This window comes from Thunnus thynnus, chromosome 7, assembly GCF_963924715.1.
Source record: "Thunnus thynnus chromosome 7, fThuThy2.1, whole genome shotgun sequence".
In the NCBI taxonomy this organism is placed as follows: domain Eukaryota; kingdom Metazoa; phylum Chordata; class Actinopteri; order Scombriformes; family Scombridae; genus Thunnus; species Thunnus thynnus.
The window spans coordinates 21435768-21454727 of record NC_089523.1 but is presented as its reverse complement, the minus strand read 5'-3'; the positions used below and the strand labels follow the sequence as shown (position 1 = coordinate 21454727).

The following is an 18960-nucleotide window of genomic DNA, read 5'->3' as shown; positions in this document are numbered from 1 at the left end:
GGTTATATCCATCTGCCCCTTCACCTTCATATGAGCTGCTTTAGATTTGTCAGTGTGGATAAACATATGGGAGGCAGACCCACTGGAACCTACGCTGAACAGCACGCCAGCAGTAGCTAAAGAAACCTTACACTGTCAAAACAAAGTGTGGCCCACACATTGCGACTATGTGAGTTGAAGCTAATTTGAAAGCCTGCCAAAGGAAATGTATACACACAAAAAGGCATACATAAAGACAAAGACAGTCACAAACAAACTGAATGCAAAGACCACCATGAATGTTTTTCTCTCACTCTATCTCTGTGGTAAGATGCTCCCTGCTTATGTCTGTCTACCTGTCATGATGACAAGATGATCAACCGTCGACTGTTGTTTCTAGGGTCAGGGGTCATAGTTCGGCCTCATCCTGCCCTTGGATCAACTGGGCGCTTCAGTCCGCAGCTGTTACAGCTCTGTGACTGTTATTAGCTTGATGTTTGCCCTCAAACACCAGGCTTTCTTTCCATTACCTTTTCCCTAACCTCATACTCAGTGTTATGATGAAAGCTTGTCCAAAGGCTACGCAGAGAGAGGCTATTTTTTCCCTCCTAGCCTGGCTGCTAGAAGCAATTCCCCATGTGCAGAGAAGAGATGACGTTCTTACTCCTGTTGCTCTCCAGCTACTTTATCGCCACAGGGTGAAGAAAAGTGTTTATCTTGACCAGCAAGGCGGTAGCTGTGCAACAGTAGGCTTGTGGTCTGGAACTGGAATAAAGTGAGAATGAGTGGTGACTTAAAGGTCAAGGGGTGATGTGGGAGGTAAGGAGAGCAGTGCACCTATAGAGAGTAAAAGGCATGTGTGTATGGGGTGGGGGGGGGTGTTGGAGGAGGCTCAGAAGGGTTTAAATGGAAACTCAGTGAAGTCTTGTGTTACTTTCTTTTTATTTCCTCTCCTCATTCCCCTCTTCCTGTCTGTCTGAGAGGGATTACTGTGTACTGTGCAGCTTTGCCCATGTCTGCGTGCATATCTGCAACTGTGCATTCACACGCTATTTGATTATGCCTTTGTCTGAATGATTCATGTAAATTTAAAACATTAATACAAGAGGTAGGATTACACAGTGACCCTTGGCCCCGAGAGCTATGTTATTTTAAAGCTTGATTACCAAAAGAAATACAGAACATGCAATCTAAAAAACTGATTCATCGTATGATCAGCTATGTCAGAGGCGAGGTGAAAAACAAGGAATAGAACCAGAACAAAAGTAGTAAAATAGAAAAAGATGACCGAAAGACACACAGAAAGACCAGCGTTAAACTGAGAAGCAGCTACTGTAGCTCTTCAGGAGAATGCATGCTTAATGTGGTCCTGATCAGACACAGATGCACAGAGGTCACAGCTGTGGGAAACGTGACTGCATGTAAATATGGAGAGTTAGGAAATTGATATGACTAAATTTAGGCTGAGCTATATATGTGACAACAACCACGACAGCATGCAGATGTACATACACACAAACACACACTTTGATAAGCATTCAGGAAGTGAAAACTTAGAAGTGAATGCTGCTGACTATGTCAATCTTGTCCCAGACACAGGAAGTCAGTATTGTCATGCTAGCTGTTAACACCCAAGAGAATGAAGGGCAGAGGGCCATCGGGGGCATGTGATGGAGAGAAGATATTGGTCAATTCAGTTCCTAAAATAATAATTCAAAAAAATTTAAAAAGAAGAAGCCATTGTGAAACTTTCACTGTCAAATATGAACAAAAAGCCAACCGGGGTCATATCCTCTTAATGGAAAGACACCATGTAGTTTAACAACACAACACAGTACTAATTACTGTTCAACAGTGGCTGTAGAAACTTGACTTTGTGTTAGCTGGGTTTTAAAGAGCCTCTACATTGGAACACCAGTTAAAGTATGAGGACTGGAGATGAGAGCCGTTCAACAGTTTATTGTCTTGTTCACAGGATTTCCACTCAAATAGTTGACTGTCACAGATGATTTAACCTTTAAAAGGCAAAAGGAAACAATAATCAGTAAACAAAGGCCTTCTAATAAATCTTATTCAAATCAAAGCATTCATTTGGTAATTAAACAAAGAAACAGCAATAACTATAACAAATTTCCTTAACCTACTCAAATAATGCATATGGTGCACAGTCAAGTGGAGAACATAGCTAATATAACACACAGGTCAGCATACAAGGCCTGATCCAGGCCTCTTATCAGTTCAGGTGTGGCCCGTTAGGTTGAGGCTAAGTCCTGCCCAACTAGGACTTGGCAGGAAGGAGGATTTTGTACAGTGGGGTTAAGAGCTTATGAGCTTTGATAATCACAGTGGTATGCAGAATGGATAAGAGTCAGTTACAAGATGCACTGTATGTGAATTGGTATCACCATTACAGGCAGATGGTTCTGAAGATATTTATCTTTTGCTTCTTTGACACCAGTGATGTTGGTCTACAGAGTCTGGACTACTTTTTCAGTTTCTTACTAATTCATTTGCTTTTTAAAACAACATGAGAAATAATTCAAATCTTTTGTTTAAAAGGTTATAGACTGATCATTAAATGTGCAGATTAATATTTCTATCACATTATTCTACATTTAAAATCTGATTTAAATGCATTTAATTTTAAATGGATTTGCAAAATGCTAAAAAGCTTTTAATGTTACTTTACTGTGTTTTTCCATTTACTCATCCGTCTTCATTTTGTTGACTGTTCATTTGTCTTCTGTTTTAACGTTTATCAAGTCACAGCTCTTTTAAGACATGTTTTATGATTCCTGTGACACACTCCAGACTTACTGGGCTACTAGAATATCACACCAGTGATGAATCCTCCATTCTGCGGACACCCACTGTGATTGTTGACTTGATATACAAGAGCTGAGAAATTTTAATTGTTATAAATAGTAGTTATTAGCCACTGTGAGTCATGTCAGACACTGAAAATAACTACTGAGTAACTCACTTTGTTTTGAAATCAGTTTCGCTCTGTTTTTTGTTTTTTTTGTCATAATTATGTTTTTCTTGAAGACCGTTGGACTGGACTCTGTCTGCTATAAGCTTCCTCGTGCTTTTTCACCAAGAGAGGGAGGTTGGAGAGTGAAATGACTCATATGAAAGCAAATGTCTATTACATAACATCACACATGGTTTAGACACCCCATAGTATAAAATGTTACAAAAATTACCTGGGAAGGCAGTGAGTTCAAAATCTGAATAGGTCTGTGAGCAATGGGAAAGTTTTATATCACTGAAGCATCTGCCAAAAACTGTCTCGTATTTATTTCCACCATGGAACAGACGGTATTGCTGCCTCATGCTTCCAAGCTCTTTGTTCTAAAAGAAAATGAATTATATTGTATCAAAAGTTTTTTACACTATTTGGGGATATTTTATAAATAGCGTGAGAAAGTTTTCCTGCTTTTTGCCACATGCATGCTGGGATATGATGCAATTCACGAACCCTGCAGGGGAACAAGAAGTTATAGAAAATAGAGGATGTTTTTATGACTCATGATGTGTCATTCATGCCCTGCACACCCCACACCTTTGGAAGTTTTTCCATTTTGTGAGAAATTCAGAAGCCATATATCAATGGAAATCAATACTTGACTGAACAATAACAAAGGTTTTAAAGGAACAAAATACAGTTTAGTAGGATTTGTTATTGTTGTTATAGTTTTGATTTATCCAATGATAAGAAAACATTTACAGATAACCAAATAATTTTATGAATTTCTATTAACATTTACAGCATGCTTTAAATGACAGGAATACATGGATCATACAGAAAAACATAAGTAAAAGTATAACTTTTCCACAACACAGAAAATGCAGAAGTAGCGGAGATTACACAATGAGGAAACATATTTATCGGATCCTAAAATAAGAACAACTTCTCCATATCTGAGAGTGCATCGGAAAAATTGCAAAAAGACTTCCTGATATGATGATGATCTAGTTGTGTGATAATGAATTCTTTATCACTATAGTGTGCACTTATGTTGCTTTTAGATGTCTTTTGCTTGTTTTAGAGCGACAGTCTTCAAGTGTATTAAAATACATCTAGAGTCTGTGGTCTGCAGCCTTTCCTCATGACAGGAAATAAAAAGGAGAAGACAAAAAGAAAGTCTGCGTGTGCCTTACGAATCATCGATCTAAACACACACTGGTTTGAAACACTGAAACTGTCTAGACTTCTCAGATGGTAGGTGGCACAGCACATTTGTGCAGTATACACAGAACAGAGGGACCAGAAAACTCCATAAGAACTCCACTGGGACTAAGAGGTCAGTTACAGTTTTCTGCACTTACCAGTGTTAAAATGTAGTGTTATGTTAAAATGTATTATTTTATAACAAGAAATGTTAATGTTGATGTTTTAAGAGTGTGAAATTGAACATGGGTGCACACCCATGCAAAATTGCATGGGTGCACATGTGTTATACTGTGTTATATTGTATATTGCACCGGTTTTCATGTAATGCTTCAGCTTCTCTATGAGTGATTATAAATATGACTTACTTTTCCCCAAGAAATTTTGGGAACTCATGGAGACCAAATTTCTCTCGTATTTTCTTAGATAATTCTCTCCATGGACAGAAACGCAACTTTCCCCCTGTTCCTTGGCAATCATAGCCACACCAACATCACTTGTTCCCGCGACAACATTTTGAAGACTGTGGTTTTTCCTGTTCTCTACTCCTTCCTCTTCTTGGTGGGGTTGACTCTTAATGGCCTGGCAGTGTGGGTGTTTTTACGCATCCCCTCGCGGTCACACTTCATTATATACCTGAAGAATATTGTGGTTGCGGATGTCATCATGACTTTCACATTCCCTTTTAAGGTTTGTCTAAACACGGGTGCCACTTTCTTTCAAGCCACCCTTTATGAAAGTTGTAATTAATAGCTTTATTAATAATTATTAAACCATTTATTAATACTTTATGGATCAGCCATAAGCCATCAATAAGAACAACTCTTTGGTTGCCAGGTTGTGAAAACTCTTTCTTGTTTAATACTCATGTCATTAAATACTCATGTGTTCTAATTTTATAATAAACTATTAAGTCTCTACATGTTAGTAACTCATTAAAATGGACAATAAACATCCATTCTCCAGTTACACATGTTAATAAAGTCATTAATAAAGAGTCATGAGTTTCTCACTTTCTAATAAGCAATCAGCAGAATTGGGCAAGTAATCTTAAATGATAAATGCTAAATATTAATAAGTCATTGATATAGCATCTTTTACAATAATCCATCAAGTCTGCAGTTGTAAATGAATGTTAATAAATGGATTGCGGTCCAGATTCCCTGCAGCTAAAAACACCACGTGGAGGAGGATGAACAACCTGGCAACACAGAAGTTTTTCTGATTAATGATTTAACTGAGTTATACTGATTAACTAACTAATAATCAAGTGTCGCTTTTTCAAGAGCGGTACAGTTAAATGTGATTAAAATAAATTGCATGAATTTGAAATATGTGTTAAAAGTGTCATTGTAAAAATGTAACAATTAAGACTCAATTCTGTGTTTCTGCAGGTGTTAGCAGACTCCAACATGGCATCCACTGGCTTGCGTATATTTGTGTGTCGAGTTTCCTCAGTGCTCTTCTACCTCACCATGTACATCAGCATCCTCTTCTTTGGCCTCATCAGCATCGATCGCTGCAGAAAGACCCTCAAGCCCTTTAGGGGGACGAACGCAGCCAGGTTGACCCGTCGGAAGCTCCTCTCTGGAGCCATCTGGACCTTCCAGCTGCTTCTCTGTCTGCCCAATGTGATCCTGACTCATAAAACCCCAACTTCACCAGACTTCAAGTGTGGCGACCTGAAGACAAAAGCTGGCTTGAACTGGCATGAGGTGGTAAATTATGTCTGTCAAGTTATCTTTTGGGGCAACCTGGTGACTGTAATAATATGTTACACCTTAATCACCAAAGAGCTGTATAAATCCTACTCCCGCACAAAGTCTCATGGCACTGGGGAGACTATATGTAAAGAACCGAGCAGGGCTACAACCCGGAAGCCCCAACAGGAAAAAAGAAAAATGAATGCAAATGTATTTCTAGTTCTGGCAGTGTTCTTTGTGTGCTTTGTGCCGTTTCACTTTGCCCGTGTACCGTACACCTTGAGCCAGACCCGAGGCCCTCTCTTTGAGTGTAAACTCAAACTCTTCTTCTTTCAGTTGAAGGAAAGTACGCTCTTCCTCTCATCCCTAAACTCTCTTCTGGACCCTCTCATCTACTTCTTCCTCTGTAAGTCCTTCAGGACAACTTTGTTCAAGACCCTGCGGCTGCCCCCTGGCACCTGTAGCTGCCTAACAAGGAGAGGGTCAGACACAGACTCAGGTAGCACCGCCATGAGAGACTCCTCAGTCTGTACATAGAGCCACTGGACATGATAAAAACTCTAGTAATGTGGTATCTGAATGTGCAGCTTCTGATGGCAGATGACATCCAAATGCAGCTTTGTGATTGAACATCAAAGGACATACTGCCGCTGATGTATTTTCTTCCATTTAATCCGTTGTGACTTGTGATTTTTCATTGAAAAACGGTTAAAAATGATGAACACAGTTTTGCTGATGTTTGCTTTCTCTTGTGTCAAACATAAAGAGCAGATGCCTGCATGTTTTCTTTGGTTTTCTTTCTGTTCTCTATTCCAGTTAATAACAAGATAAAGTTTCTATTCTATTTGTTTTTTGAAAACAAATAGAATATTTTGTATTTTTGTATTTTGAAAAGAAGAAATGTGATGTATCCATTTACAATGTGAAAATAAATCTAATTTCAAGGCAATCCTCGGTATCCCTCACGGGTGGTTGATCTGTCTAAAATTCCTATAGTCTTAAAAACAGTCTTAAAATCTGTCTTATTATTGCTTGTGGATAAAGGTTATGTTGTTTAGTTGTGTTATACAATGACTTATTCGTCAGGATAATAAAATCTGAATACAAAAACAAGAACGATACACATTGCCTGTTATATGCAGGTAATGTGTACAAATGTGATTGTCATGTGTGATCATGTTGAAATCTGCTGTTAACAATAATCTTCACTTCCCCAGTCTACAGAAGATGATAATGGGATAGAAAAGTACAAGGGGAATTTTTCGAAATGGCTTCATGTGCATAGCCGGCCACTTTCGCCTATCAGCTTTTCAGAAATTTATAATGAAACAACATTTTTAGGGAAGTAACAAAAGCTTCAGTGTTCAGTGTTCAGTGAATGTACTTGAGCTTCAACTGTGATTTCAAATTGAACAACCACTGATGTCTCTTGAAATCTCTCATTTAGTAAACAGGAAATGAATTATCTCCTGAAATCAAATGACACAATAACAATTATAATAAACACACAAAAACATGTGAGCCAAAATGAGAGACTATGCCTACTACATCCTACATTGTCACTACATGGCATTACACTCTAAAAAAAACATAATCTCTCTGACTGGTTAAGATGAAAAAAGCACATTTTAAAAACTGCTAACTACATTGAGACGTGTAGAAATAAAGCAACCTAAGTTTGATGTTCAAAGATAGAAATTGCTTCACTGTAGCCTGAAAACACACAGCTAACCACAATGTATGTTATTTGAATCCCTTTTTTCCCCCACTGCAGCTGTTCATGGATTTGCATCTCTCTGGTTAAAGAGGCTGATACACTTTCATAATTTTTCTTCTAAAGGTGTTAATCTCCAAAGCTGCACAGCGTGGCGATAAGGAGGCACCGTTCTTGGTGAGTGGCTGAATGTTACACTTTGTTTCGCAACTTTTTGGGAAAAGATAATGTTCTTCTGAATAAAATGAAAAGTCACTGAAGGAATCAAATTTACTAATTGGAAAACAAACAGATGGGGTGATTTAGACTGAACGCAAAATAGCTTGAGAACATTTTAGCGTGGCTTATTGTTTTGTTGACAGTAAGCCTATCTATGCACGTCCATTGCTGTTAAAATACAATCAGGCCTGATTAAACTTTCTCAAAATAAAATGGTCTTGAGCACATTTAAACAAAGATCTTTCTGTGCAGTGGGAGAGATATTTTGAAGTTAACCAGTCACATAAAACAGTGGACATGATTAAAGGATAAATATAAAAATTTTATTTTAATTGATAAATGCTACAACAAAAGATTATGATGCAGAAGCTTTAATTTAGCTTTCTTGCCTGGATTCACTCAAATCAAGCAAGTACTTTCTTTTTCTTTGGCTACTGTTAGTACAAGGTGCTTAAATGCACAAATAGACAATAAATGTGTATAATTTCAGAGTGAATACACTGGTGAGGTGAATCCAGATACTGATTATATTTATTAAATCCAAAACAATTAATAAGAGGACAAAAAGAAGCTTTGAAGCAACTGAGATGTGATGTGCAGAAGGGTCAACAGCTCAAAAACAGACGTCTCTAAAATGTGTGTCTATGTAGTATATTCAGCATGTCTCTATGTGATAAAATAATACAAACCAGTTTTGTGTTTTTGTATTCAGTATGATGAAAACAAATTGCAACTGCGTAACTTCCGTCACTCAGTGTCAAAAGTGGAAGTGTTAGGTTCGGCATTCAGGGCACATTCAAATGCTCTGGCTGAGCATTCAAAACCAAATCATAGTAGCAAATGTCTTGTAACTAATGGTAAATGCAAATCGGGTTCAACTCAGCAAGCTGGAAACATTAACAGCAGTAGTTCCCTGTTCCAAACAAGTTCTAGTCATGAGTCATTTCCAGCTAAATTCATAACCCTGGACCTTGGCCTTTGAGCAATCTACACTGGAACTGGAGGATGTTTCTTTTGCATTACAAAATGTTGCAACCTGGTAGCAATTGCTCAAATTTGTCTACATGAAACCCACGTGTCATCCGTATTGCAGTACAACCGCAATGTCTCCTGTCTGCTTCATTTTTTAACAAAATTTGTCGAAATATAGTAAAGAAATCTACCTAAAAAGACCATGATGTAGTTAGTCATTGATTTGATTCTGCTGTAAACTCACAGAACTCTTAGTTTGCAATCTTTCTTTGATCTCTATATGTTTTTTTTTAATATTCCAGACTCTATGATGATGTCCAACAACTCATCACAACTCTCCTCGGGTTGTGCCCATTTCAGACTTGCGAGCGGAAACGTGGCTGTCTCCTACCTCTTCTTCATCTTGTTCCCCATTGCATTGCTGCTCAATGGCGTAGCAGCCTGGGTATCTCTCCACCTCCGGTCCACATCCACCTTCATAGTGTATCTGAAAAACCTGGTGGCTGCTGACCTGCTCATGACCCTGACACTCCCGCTGATGGGAGCTAGCATGCTCCCAAAAGCCACAGTGCAGTTAAAGGCGTTTGCGTGCCGTTACTCCAATGTCATTTTCTACAGCTGTTTGTACACAAGCATTACTCTAATGGGTCTCATCAGTCTGGACCGCTTCTTCAAAATTGTTAGACCATGTGGAAAGGTGCTGGGACAAAGCCTGGCCTTCAGTGTTGTAATGTCCTCCTTGGTTTGGGTTGTGTTATTTGGCAGCACAGCTATCCCAACTATGATTCTAACTGACCAGGATCCTGTTAATATAACAGGAGATTTCTGTATGTCCCTGAAAAGTCCAGCTGGTCTGACTCTTCAAAAGTTTGTGGTTCTATTTATGGAGATGTTATTCTGGTTTGTCAGCTTGCTGATTGTGTTTTGCTACATCTGCATCACCCTGAAAGTCCTGCAGTCCTTCAGAAACTCCGGGAGCAACAACAGCCATGGGAAGAAGAAGACCAAGCTGCGAGTCTTCTTGATCCTCTTTGTGTTTTTTGTGTGTTTTTTGCCTCTTCACATGATGCGCATTCCATTCACACTATATGAAATCTTTGGCATTAATGTCTGTGTTGAAGCGTGGATGATGTTATCCCATAAATTTGTCCTGTGGGTCTCTACTACTAATGCCTGCCTGGACCCTCTTCTCTACATGTACCTGTGTAGGGAGTTTAAAGACAAACTGTCTGATATGATGAAAGCTGGAGGTATCTGTGTTGGGTTATATTCAGGTGAAAGAGAGGAGACTTCACAGTAGAAAGAAGTCAATTATTATTCATCAAATTGAAAATATTTTGCAGCAGTTAGAGGCATATAACATGTCCTCAGCCACAAATTAGCAGTTTCATTTTATGGACAGACAATTCAGTAGTCTTATAGTAATGTTTGATGTTTAAATTTTATCTTGTACCGCCCTCTAGTGAAGTAATGAGGATTAGCATCTATTGAGACAAAAGGTCCACTAAGAATAAGTCAACATCATATGATAAATAAAATGTCAGTCTGATTGTTATAAAAAGGATTTATGCAAATATATTTTACTATGTGTGTTTGCTCTTTAAAGAAACAAATTCAAATTCAATGTTAAACCTCAGTGGCCATGTCTCAGAGCAGTGTATCCTTTATGCAGGCACTGTGTACTGTATGTGTTTTTAGATTTATGAAAGTCCATTCTTACTCAACTCATTGTCTTAATTTCATATCTAAGTGTTATTGTGAGATCTATACCAATAAATTTGAGTGTGAAATCATCTTATGTTTTGTTTTTTGCGGTTGTGAGGAGCCCCCTCAGGGACAGACTTCATTAGCCATCAGTAATGATATAACTCAGTCTTGTCTCCCATGGGTTTATAGGGGAGGGGATTTAAACAAACAGTATAATAGAGAATAATAGAGAATAGAAAATTTATAGGCTATCCCTGTATATTACTTTTATTGACCAACCCATACAAAACAGTGGGAGCAAGGACACCTTTTTAACTGTACAAAAGAAAAATTGAAGTACAACCCATAACGTTTTGGCTTATTATTTCTTGAGCTGAAATAAAGAATAGCTCTCTCACAAATCCTTTATCCAAATTTAACATCCCTGCTAAAGAGCATTGTTCAATTGCCAAGAATTAGTTTCTTTCAGCTGAATGAATTTCTTATATTTAATTTTTCATCACCTCATTAAATGATTTCATTATCTTTAATTATTCTCTATGTAATAAATTATGTTTATACGCAACAAGGGACTCCTCAGTGCCAAGCAGTGAAATTAAAAATTCAAAACCAATGCACCTCGTTTGTTAGTCACTAAAATACTCAAGGCTACACTGATACAATATTTTATCTCACTATTACCATATACTAAATATTTTTAATTGGTTTGATTGAAAAGGAACTGAAATCTATTCTCCTATAATTTAAATCTTCTTGGCAGCTACTGCACTTTCTTTCTAAGTAGATAATAACCTTCAGTGTCACCTGTAGGACTTTTGGCTGGCATTAACAGCTGATGCCACCCTTTGGTCAGATAATGCCACTGCACCATGCATGGTGCTGCAAGAGAAGTAGCTGTTTAATTCCTGAAATAACTGGTGCAATCAATCATATAACAAAGAAGTGAAAAAAGAGAGAAGATTATTTCTTGCTCCTCTGCCAGCACTGAACATCACAATGATGGTGAGTGGGTAAAACTGATAATGAGTGGGCTACTCTCCCTTCCAAAAAATACTTAAAGCTAAGGAAAGGTAGAAATATGCTTTTAGGCCAATGATAAAAAGAGTCTTTCAGCATCAATTTGTGTCTGTAAACAAACATAAATGCTTACTTGGATCAGTTCTTTCTTCAATTTGGCACAGAAGAAGAATTAATTGAAAACAGAGCTGATTGTATAGGTCATATAGAGGTTAAGGAAGCCTGTACACCATGGTGGTCACTGTGGCCTGGGTGTATGACGTCTTTGCTGCTTTTGGCTAAAGACCATTAAGTTTTCCCTATTTTTGCATATGTCCTGATAAATTGCCAGACTTATCACAGCTGAAATGAAGATTTGTTTGTTACGTAAATCAACAGTGTTTCTTTAACACCCATTGCGTCCGTATGTTGTAACTCCGGTCCGTCTGGCTACCTTGTGTTCAAGAAGAGTGAGTCAAGTCATCAACTGTAAGTCATTATCAAAATCTAGCATTTGAAATAATAAGGTTAATCTGTGACTAGAAAAATATACATTCAGCTAATTCTTTTAACATGGATTCTCTTTAAAGAAGTAATTTAAAGGATAAGTTCACATGTTTTCAAGCCCGTCTCAGCAAGGAAAAACTGTCTGGTGATATTTAGTCTCATATTAGCTTTAAAAAAAATGTGAACCTATCCTTTAATGAATGAACTGGAGTTAAAAAAAGCTGAATGGTGCCACGCCAAAAACAAAACAAAAATGGATGCTACAAGGTGTGTCAATGCTTTTTAGGTTGGAATGTTTACTGTATCAGTCTGATACATCTGAATAAATTGAAATTTATTGCATAAAAATAGAGTGGATTGTTTTGATCAAAACTATACCAACTGCTTTTTTGTCTTCTGCAGAGTTAAATAGGAAAAATGCAATATCCTTTAAGGCTCTGTTGTTGATCCTTGAAAAGAAATACTCTTTGAACTAATGCCCAGTAAGATTTCCATGGGTTTAATTAGTTGAATTAGTTACTTCTTCATCTACTTTCAGGCAAATCAGATGCATCTCTTACAAAGTTTAGCAGACAGAGGAACAAACCTTCCAGGACAAGGAAACCTATAAACTATCCTCAGTGAAATAACATTTCTATTTAAATATACCTGCACTTCTCAATTTACTTTTTTGTTCTTTTGTATTTTTTCCTGTCAATGTAATTGTGGAAATATTGTGTTCTCTGTACTGTATGTAACAGAAGATAAAAGCAAAGGAGAAATATTGTGAACGGTTTTCCAGTTTTGCTGATTATTTCCTGAATGAAGATATGTAATGGAAGAAAGCATATGTGTGTAATGTAAAAAAAAAAAGAAAGAATTACACAATGGAAAAATTAAGAACACAATAAACTATAGAAGCTGCTCCCTTTGTTTCGTCTAGCCTGCTGGCAATGCAACCCACACTCGCATAGGTGGTGGAAAATGGATGAATGGATGGATCGCCTCTTTGACAGGAGCCAAGAGAGTGAGTGGAACTCAAAGAAGAATCTGTGTCACTATTAAAAGTCAAGTCATCCAAATAATATTGAACATTTATAGTCTCCATCAAGATCACATTTCTTGACAACAGCTGAACTGCGGGTTCTAAAAGGTATTTTAAACTCTTTTAATTTCTTTCAGGTGCAGTGATGCCATCGAATCAGACGTCTCGCAGTGATTTGGAGTGTGACGGTTTTACTTACAACCCCGACATTGTTCCAGCTTTCTATTTCTTAATGTTCCCCATAGCCTTACTGCTGAACGGCGTGGCAGCCTGGGTGTCTCTGCACCTCAAGTCCACCACCACCTTTGTGGTGTACCTGAAAAATTTAGTGGCAGCTGACCTTGTCATGACCTTGATCATCCCAATCAAAGCTGCGGGTGATTTGCCAGGTGCATCATACAGGTTATTTATAATTTCATGTCGTTATTCCAGTGCCATTTTCTACAGTACACTGTACACATGTATCACTTTGTTGGGCCTTATCAGTTTGGACCGTTTCTTCAAGATCATGACACCCCGCAGCAAGTTGTTTGGTCAGAATCTAAACTTCAGCAAACTGATATCAGCCTTAGTCTGGCTGATCTTCTTTGGAGGTTCTGCTTTACCAAATATAATTCTAAGTAACAGATCAACATCTAATATAACAGCGTCCAGGACTTGCATGAAGTTTAAAGGACCGGTTGGACTTGAATTCCATCATGTGACAGTGATTACCATGAATGTTTTCTTCTGGCTTGTCAGTGTGGTCATTGTGGTTTGCTACATTTGCATCGCAAACAAGGTTATCCAGTCTTTCCGAAAATCCGGCAGCAATAACAACCAGGGAAAGCAGAAGATCAAACTACGTGTTTTCCTGGTTGTAATTGTGTTTTTTGTGTCATTTGGACCGTACCACATTGTCAGGATCCCGTACACTTTCCAACAAGTCAAAACATCCTCCCAGCCTGTCTGCCCTTACATAAAGGGCAAGTTTGCTAAAGAGCTCAGCCTGTGGCTTGCCACCACAAACCTCTGCCTGGATCCACTCCTCTATGTCTTCCTGTGTAGAGAGTTTAAGGAGAAGCTGATTTCTTTGATGAAAAATGTATCCCAATCATTCCAAGTAGCCTCAGCAGGCAAAGCAGAAGGCACTCCACCATAGAGTAGATTCTGACATAGGTCATGTACAATAAAGCTTTAATGTATGCTACACGCCTTGCCATGGACTATGCTCAGATGTCCCTGAAGATTCTGTAGACTAAAAGCCAAGTTACTGTTTCACATGCTCTCACATTTTGTTATTTATGCATTTTTTTTCTGCCCATGTTAATGTCATTCATATGTTGTTTTGTGTCTTGTCAAACTGTGGTTCTAAATGGCTTGAAAACCATTAACAGGAAATACAATAAGGATGAATGAGATAAACATGAGACAAGAGGGTGATGGTATGGGGCTGTTTTTATTTCAACAAAACACAGTTTTATAGTAGCACTTGAAGTTCAAAATCAGAAGGCCAATGGAGTTCTAGAGGAAGAGACTGTAAATGAAATTGCCATGCAAACCAAGTTAAGTTAAAGCTAGTTAACATTTGCATTTTTTTTTGTTTGTGGTGACTGTAAAAATGAGTCATATCCTTAATGGAGCTCTGCAGATGTCCAATGTGATGACCACTGTAATCAATTTGCGGCATGCCCATCAGCTTTTAACATTTTACTCTGCAAAGAAAATAGTGCATGCAAAAAAGAACAAGTATGTTTATTCATCTTTCTTCTATCATAACTATTGTAACACAAGGAATGTGTACTGTAAATCTGCTGATTACTAATTGTTCAATCCCAAAACAACCACAAACTTGAGGCATTTCAGTTTTAAGACTTTTATAAAAAACTACTTTTAGCATCAACTTGTTTTCTATTAAAACGTCATTGCTTGTATATTATGGTATATTTGTATGTGGTATTAGTATACTACCACTGAACAGTTCCTGAGGGATTTTCTGAGACTGAAAACTTGTTGGTAAATGTGATGAACAGACATTTATATCTTTCAGTACACTGCGACGAAATTAAACATGAGGTTGTGATTACCTAATGAGAGACACTGTGCTTATTTGTCAGAAGTTTAAGTCCGTGGGGGTCCTGGAAACCAAACGTCTCTGTATCATTTACAGTAAAACAGATTCTACTTAAAACCACGTCAACAAGTTAGTCACGTAAGTTGAAAGTTCATTGTAGTAAACACATGCATGCAATTTGTCAGCTACGCTATCCCCATCTGTCAAAATTTCCTGGTCCAGATCCAAGAAAAGTCACACAGGAAATCGTGTTGTGTAGTTCTCAGAATGCACTATTTTTATCAAGAAAGCACAAAAGGGAATAAAACTCTAAGAAAGCAAAGTTTAATCAGATAGGAGGGGAAGGAAAGGTTCAGTCACTTATATTGTATTTATGTGAAATGTTGTATTTGACATGTTACAGATTATAGAATTTAGAATAAAGTTTAATTTAAAGTACAAATTTAGTCATAGTAAAATATAAAAATAATTTAAAATAACATTTTTTTACAAACTTGTTAACTAATCTGTTAACTAATCTGCCTCTTCTGTCGCGTCATAGTTGGCATTTATGGTAAAGTTGAAGAGAAAAACAAAAACACATCATCTGAGACGTCAGTGGCCCATATACATGTTGCCCACAGTATACATTCTTTCCCACTAAAACCACAGCTTTTGTTTGTGCCTCGCTGGCTGCTGCTGCTAAGACCGAGTCTCATGAAGAGAAAGGACAGAGAGATAGAGGTGGGGTAAATAAGCTGCAGAATGGAGGGAGGGAGGAGCAGTGGGGTGCAGGAGATCTCTAGACCTTGAGTGTCGAGAAATGAGTCCATGGCTTTGGTGTTCGCCTGTCAGCAGCTACCGAGACTGACGCAAGCCAACGGAGGCAGGAGGACTGGCACGGAGCAGAACAAGCCTCTCAGCAGACAATTGGAACAGGAAGCAAGGAAGGAAAGGGTCTTTCACCCGGAGGAAGACTGGCAACCTCATTGGGATTGTGACAAGACAGCCACACAGTAGCTCCAGAGACCACCCATTGTAAGAGCATCAAACACACACATTTAAAGGGAGGGAGAGAGAAATACTGAGAAAGACCAAGGCTGAAACCTCCTTGGGTCAGAAGTAGTATTTCATACTTCTTCATTAATAAGAACGAAAGTATCAATTGAGAGATTCTCAGCTGTATTTTTTCTCTTGTTTTTCTTACTGTAGGTAAGAAGGGGGAAGTGGATACTTCCCTTATTTACTTACTTCTTGAAATACTGTGGTTTTTCATTGCTTTCCTCATTGTTCTTCACATGCTTCTACAGTCACAGACGATAAGGACATCATAAGAAGGTAAGACTCAAGTACATCTTCAGATAAAATAGCTGTCTATGCTGGGAACACAGATCACATAATTTGCTCAACAACTGTTGTAACAGGTCTAATTAATGTTAGTGTGCACAGACAAAAGTTTTATTGTATATATTCGTTGCCATAGTACCTGCTCCTGCCCTCAAAGTTATTCTAAGCTGTTAAGGCTTTCAATGTAAAGGCGGCACATCCTGGAGATTTACTGCAGTGGCATGTTAGTGACAGAGACGGGAGGATATTTCACAAAGAACAAACACAGTGGTCGTTGGAGGTTTCATCACTGCGTATTCAGTGTATCTCTACATTTGACTTGTTGGGTCGCTTTCTAAATGTAGTATAGCATAGGGGTTACACTGTATGCAGTGTGTGCATGAAATGTTTAAATTTAAGTTTACTTGTTGGATTTAAAGACAAAGAAATACTTGATCATTCAAACTATAGTCCAGAAGATAAACTAGATAATTAAATAACTCATCGTCAATAATACACAATAAGTTGTAGCTCAGCAGCCAAAATGCTGTAATCTTTCTGTACATATTTAGCTTTTGGTGTTCCCTCTTCATATAATTTTTTTATTTCTTCATATGAATATCATCTCTGTCTATTATACCTACTGTATGTATCAAAGCCATCATTATTAATGTTATCATATCGTCTCTTCTTTCTCTCGACCCTTCTAAGGTCCACCGAAGATTGCAAGATGAACAACACCCTGTCCAACGCCTCCATCAAGTGTGTGCGTGATACCAGTGTGACAGCTGTGGTTTTCCCCTGTCTGTACAGCGTCCTCTTTGTATTCGCCCTTGTATTGAATTCCCTGGCTGCATGGATCTTCTTTAGCATCCCCAGCACCTCAACATTTGTGGTATTTCTAAAGAATGTGGTAAGACACAGAAGGTTTTGCTCATGAATGTTGTTGTCAGTGCAGAGCAACAAAATAGAAAGAAAAGCTATGTGTGATCCTTTAACAACAGGTGGTGGCCGACTTGCTGATGACTCTGACCATCCCTCTGAGAATCTTGAGTGATGCAGGTGTGGGTTCCTGGCAACTGCGTGCCTTTCACTGCCGGTACTCTGCAGTTCTCTTCTACATCACCATGTACATCAGCATCCTTTTGCTGGGCCTCATCAGCCTGGACCGCTACCTGAAGATAGTCAGGCCTTTTGGGAAGTCGGCCCTGCAGCGGGTCCGTGTCGGTCAGGTCTTGAGTGCAGCTGTCTGGGCGGTGATGTTATCTTTAGCACTACCCAACGTTATTTTAAGTGACCAGCCACCAAAGGTCTCTGGAGGAAAATTGAAGTGCAGCTCCATGAAGAGCAAAGCCGGCCTGCTCTGGCATGAGGGATTCAACTACTTCTGTCAGGTAGCTATTAAATAAATTAATAGTTAAATTTTTTTGGAAATGTGCTCATTTGATTTTTTGTTGAGAGTTAGATGAGAAGATTGATGCCACTCTTACCTGTCCTTTAAATATGAAGCTGCAACCAGGAGATGGTTAGCTTGGCTTAGCATAAAGACTGGGAACATCTTTTTTGGAATCACTGCTCCCAGTTAAGAAGTAGTCCGGCATGTAACCTTTGTAAAGCCACAGTTTGTTTTTTTTTACATGTATGTTTTTGTTTAAATTAAGCAAATGAGATAGAACGTGATAGTTAGTGAGCTTTAGGGGTGCTAGTAGGTGGATTTATCTTTGGACCGAACCAGGCTAGCTGTTTCCCTTCTGTCTTGTCTTTATGCTAAGCTAAGTTAACCAGCTGATGGAGAGATATATATTATATAGATAAATATATGTATATTAATATATTTGCAGTGTGCACTATCCACTAAATAATTATTACAATATTGACACATCTGACCTTTGAATTTCAGCCATAATTCAAGAGTAGTCATGAAAAAAGTTGTGGGAAGGTGCTGCTTTGTTTAATACTTTGTTGATGTGTATTACTTGCAGGTGGTTTTCTGGGGCACCCTGGCCTTAATGGTGGTTTGCTACACATTCATCAGCAAGAAGGTGTATGAGTCATACAAAGCCTCAAAGAGCAGATCTCAGTCTGCCAGTCGCAAAACCAAGGCGAAGGTCTTCGTGGTGGTGGGGGTGTTTTTCATCTGCTTCGCCCCCTTTCACTTTGCCCGTGTTCCATACACTCTGACCCAAACCCGTAACATGGCGAGTCATTGCCAGGCACTCTACATTGCCAAGGAAACCACCCTGTGGCTGTCAGCCACTAATGTATGTCTGGACCCGCTCATCTACGTGTTCCTGTGCAAGGTGTTTAGGAAAAGACTGACAGCTGCATTCAGCCCTAAGCTCCTTCACAAAGGCGCCATGGAATCCCCAACAGCAACATCAACTCAGCTGGAGATGTCACAGATAGCCCACAGTAACAGACTGTCATACAATGGCATGTCATAGTGACACACTGGACAAAGTACACTGAGACATGTTTAATAACTGTCGAGGCACAGGGATAATTGTGTAATTTTATCTGTCAGTAGCATTTTATTTTGATGACAGAGGATGTAAAAATTCTAAAATTGATGCAAAATGGTCAAAATCTGCTGAAAAGACAATGCTG

The 18960-nt window shown here is 38.5% G+C and overlaps 4 protein-coding genes across 6 annotated transcripts; all 4 read left to right on the top strand.

Moving 5' to 3' along the window:
- Positions 1-3727: 3727 nt before the first annotated feature.
- p2ry12 (purinergic receptor P2Y12) lies at positions 3728-7348 on the top strand. The gene is made up of 3 exons (XM_067594918.1): positions 3728-4286; positions 4580-4843; positions 5548-7348. Exons 2-3 carry the CDS (start codon positions 4592-4594, stop codon positions 6391-6393), a joined length of 1098 nt encoding a protein of 365 aa, XP_067451019.1. The 5' UTR covers positions 3728-4286; positions 4580-4591; the 3' UTR covers positions 6394-7348.
- A 1726-nt stretch (positions 7349-9074) lies between these two features.
- LOC137186868 (P2Y purinoceptor 13-like) lies at positions 9075-10061 on the top strand. Its single transcript, XM_067595899.1, has one exon. The coding sequence runs from the start codon at positions 9075-9077 to the stop codon at positions 10059-10061; it is 987 nt and encodes a 328-aa protein (XP_067452000.1).
- A 3077-nt stretch (positions 10062-13138) lies between these two features.
- LOC137186741 (P2Y purinoceptor 13-like) lies at positions 13139-14337 on the top strand. Its single transcript, XM_067595788.1, has one exon. It carries the CDS (start codon positions 13141-13143, stop codon positions 14134-14136), a length of 996 nt encoding a protein of 331 aa, XP_067451889.1. The 5' UTR covers positions 13139-13140; the 3' UTR covers positions 14137-14337.
- A 1298-nt stretch (positions 14338-15635) lies between these two features.
- On the top strand, positions 15636-18911 carry LOC137186191 (P2Y purinoceptor 13-like). Of its 3 annotated transcripts, none has more exons than XM_067594913.1 (5): positions 15636-16065; positions 16338-16365; positions 17065-17266; positions 17358-17747; positions 18336-18911. In XM_067594913.1, the coding sequence occupies exons 3-5, from the start codon at positions 17084-17086 to the stop codon at positions 18795-18797; spliced, it is 1035 nt and encodes a 344-aa protein (XP_067451014.1). In that variant the 5' UTR covers positions 15636-16065; positions 16338-16365; positions 17065-17083; the 3' UTR covers positions 18798-18911. The 3 variants fall into 3 exon arrangements, with proteins under 3 accessions (XP_067451014.1, XP_067451011.1, XP_067451012.1); XM_067594910.1 differs by having other exon boundaries at positions 15637-16065; positions 16240-16365; XM_067594911.1 differs by having other exon boundaries at positions 15637-16142; positions 16240-16365.
- Positions 18912-18960: the final 49 nt, after the last annotated feature.